Source organism: Lactuca saligna, chromosome 9 (genome assembly GCF_052625555.1).
Source record: "Lactuca saligna cultivar CGN05327 chromosome 9, ASM5262555v1, whole genome shotgun sequence".
In the NCBI taxonomy this organism is placed as follows: domain Eukaryota; kingdom Viridiplantae; phylum Streptophyta; class Magnoliopsida; order Asterales; family Asteraceae; genus Lactuca; species Lactuca saligna.
The window spans coordinates 25,428,242-25,431,804 of NC_136425.1; the positions used below are offsets into that span (position 1 = coordinate 25,428,242).

Genomic DNA, 3,563 nt, shown 5'->3' on the forward strand with positions numbered 1-3,563 from the left:
TGATGTTTTAAATAATTATAATGATAGAAATTAAAATATTAAGCAAATAAATTTTAAAAAATTAATTAACAATAACAATTAACAATTATAAATATCATTAAATCATATATTATATTTAATTTTATTTATATATCACTCGAGGGTAGAAGTTATTCAAACATTTGAGATTATACGGTTATAATAAATGTATATATTATCATATAATTCAAAATAATCAATATATTATATCAATTTAGTATACGAATTATTATATCAAACTTAACAACAACGTTATTTGATATATTAAAAATACATATTTATAATTATATTAAAAATAAATATTTATAATGATTTCAACTATATAAGTATTTTTGCGTAACACGTGTATATTTGGTAGTTAGTAATAATAATTCCGTGAGGTAATCTTGGCTTTCCTTTTTCTTATATTAGAACTTAACCGATTGCAAAAACCATTTGCTCCAAGTCTGTCAACTTGGAGAAAATGTGTCAAAAGTTTTTGTCCAACTTGGAGTATAAATCCAACCAAATATTAAAAATAACAAATTATTAATGACTAATAGAGTAAGGAAGCTAACAAGTAACAACCATGGCTGACCCACTGCTTTCCCTGCACTAGAGGGCTGCGTTTAATTTAATCCAATAGTTGTTTCAAGAAAACAGCCAACTAAAATACAATACGTACAAAAAAAAAAAAAAAAAAATTCCAACCATGACTAAATTATGCAGTTTAAAACGACTGAGGTAGTCCACGCACGGTCAACTTGTGGAATATAGAATCTCAAAACTGAAATCTTCTACAGCTTGATAAACCAAATAAAATGCTTACATCCTGGCTTCAGAAATCGTAAACAGCAAATGATGAGAGAAATATTCCTTCTATTCCTCCTCTTCTGTTCCTTGATCGAATCTTCAGCTTCAAAGAACACCATTAAAGACCATCTTCAGAGGGGTTCCTCTCTATCTGTTGATGATAGTTCAGACGTCATAAGGTCCCCAGACAACACTTATACCTGTGGCTTCTATGGTTTCCAAAGCAATGCTTATTGGTTCGCAATTTGGTTCACGAACTCCAAAGAGCGCACAGCGGTCTGGACAGCCAACCGCAACACACCTGTGAATGGCCGTGGATCAAAGATGACATTTAGGAGAAACGGAGCCATGGTTTTGACAGATGTGGATGGCATGGTCGTGTGGGAAACAAACACAACCTCCACAGACGTAAATAGAGCAGTGCTGCTGAATACAGGTAATCTGGTATTGAAGAACCAAAAAGGTCAGATTCTTTGGCAAAGTTTTGATTATCCAACTGATACTCTATTGCCTTCTCAAACGCTAACAAAGAGAAAAAGCTTGATATCTGCTTTAAGAAGAGGAAGTTTTGAACCTGGGTATTTTGTTTTGAGCTATAACAGTATTAACGTGTTAATACTGACTTACGACAGCCCAGAAACAACAGTTTTGTACTGGCCTAGTCCCGATCCTGGATTTAATGTCTGGTCTTACGGAAGAACTTCATATAACAGCAGCAGAATCGCATTCTTTGATGATTTTGGTGTATTTAGGTCAAGCGATCGGTGGCAGTTTAGTGCTTCCGATATGGGTTTTGGGATCAGAAGAAGGTTAACCATGGACTATGATGGTAATCTCAGGATTTATAGCTTGAACGATTCAACTGGATTATGGTCGATTTCATGGCAAGCTATTGCACAACCATGCAATGTTCTCGGAATCTGTGGGAGAAACGGGATCTGTGATAACGGAGTACTACAATCGGAATGTTCATGTCCACCCCACCACCAGCAGACTAACCCTACTGATGTAAGTCAAGGTTGTAAGCCTACTTTCAATACAACATGTTCAAACTCAACAAAGTTTGGATTTTTGGAAATGCCGAATACAGATTATTATGGCTTTGATTTAAATTCAATAGATGCATTCTTACCAACTTCGTTCGATGCTTGTAAGGATATGTGTTTACGAAATTGTAGATGTATAGCATTTAGTTACAGGTTAACTGGTGAAGGATTTTGCTTTATTAAAAATGCTCTTTTCAACGGCTTTCGGTCTCCTAATTTCCCAGGAAGCATCTACTTGAAAGTACCGATTGACATGGAAACAAGAGAATCTGTCTCAGTTCTTACTACTTCTAACGCCACATGTGTAGATGTCGTCACAGTCATGGTGGGTTCTCCATCTATGTATGAACCATCTGAAACAAAGGTGAAATGGGTTTATCTTTACTCCTTCGCTATAGCTATTGGTGTGGCTGAAGCATTTGTTATCTTGTTAGGGTGGTGGCTTTTTTATAGAAAAAATGCCCTCCTAACCAGCTTAGAAGAGGGGTATCGTATGGTATCAAGTCAGTTTAGAGGGTTTACTTATCAAGAACTGGTGAAGGCGACACAAAACTTTAAGGTGGATATAGGGAGAGGAGGCTCAGGGACTGTGTATAAAGGGGTTTTGGAAGATGAAAGGGTGGTGGCTGTGAAAAGGTTAGGAGATGTGAGCGAAGGTGGAGAGTTTTGGGCAGAAGTGAGCACGATCGGTAAAATTAATCACATGAATTTAGTACGAATGTTGGGATTCTGTTCACACAAACGACACAAACTTCTGGTGTATGAGTACGTGGAAAATCTTTCTCTTGACCATAGATTGTTTTCCATGACTTATCTTCAATGGAATGAAAGATTCAAAGTTGCCGTAGGCATAGCAAAAGGTTTAGCTTATTTACACCATGAGTGCCTAGAATGGGTGATTCATTGTGATGTTAAGCCAGAAAACATTCTTTTAGATGAGTCGTTCGAACCAAAGATTGCAGATTTTGGTTTGGCAAAGTTGACTCAAAGAGGTGGTCAAAACTCGGAGTTTACTAGGATTAGAGGAACAAAAGGATATATGGCTCCAGAATGGGCTAGTAACCTTCCTATCACGGCAAAAGTTGATGTGTACAGCTATGGGGTTGTGGTTTTAGAAATGGCAAGGGGAATTCGACTTTCTAATATTGTTGTGCAGGAAGGGGAAGAGGAAGAAACCGAGCTTATGAGGTTTGTAAGGGTAGCGAAAACAAAGCTTCAAGGAGAAGAAATGGAGTCATGGATTGAAGAGATAATTGATTCGAGGTTGGGAGGATTGTTCAGTATGAAGCAAGCTTCAAAACTTGTTGAGATTGGTGTAAGTTGTGTGGAGGAAGACCGCAATAAAAGGCCTACTATGGATTCTGTTGTTCACGATCTAATCAATTGCGAGTCGGAGTAGACATGCTATGTATCATTTGTTTTGATATTCCTGTGTAATCCAACATTTGACAATTTACTTTTAAAATATATTGTTATTTTATAGATATATTGCGAAATAGAACTGTTTATTTCAAAAAATATCAACTTATTTATGTTCTTTCAAAATGAACCACATACCCCCCCCCCCCCCCCCAACACACACACACAAGATTAAATAAAAAAAAAAAAAACTCTAAACAATATATATAAAACAATTATTTTTGCTCAATTTAGATATTGTCTATGACTCATTTGATTGTGTCTATTTGTGGATGACTGGGAGTATAG

General features: G+C 36.1%; 1 protein-coding gene across 1 annotated transcript; it reads left to right on the forward strand.

The window, feature by feature from the left end:
- The first annotated feature begins 732 nt into the window (after positions 1 to 732).
- LOC145017441 (putative receptor protein kinase ZmPK1) lies at positions 733 to 3,342 on the forward strand. Its single transcript, XM_078975472.1, has one exon. It carries the CDS (start codon positions 856 to 858, stop codon positions 3,253 to 3,255), a length of 2,400 nt encoding a protein of 799 aa, XP_078831598.1. The 5' UTR covers positions 733 to 855; the 3' UTR covers positions 3,256 to 3,342.
- The last annotated feature ends 221 nt before the right edge of the window (positions 3,343 to 3,563 follow it).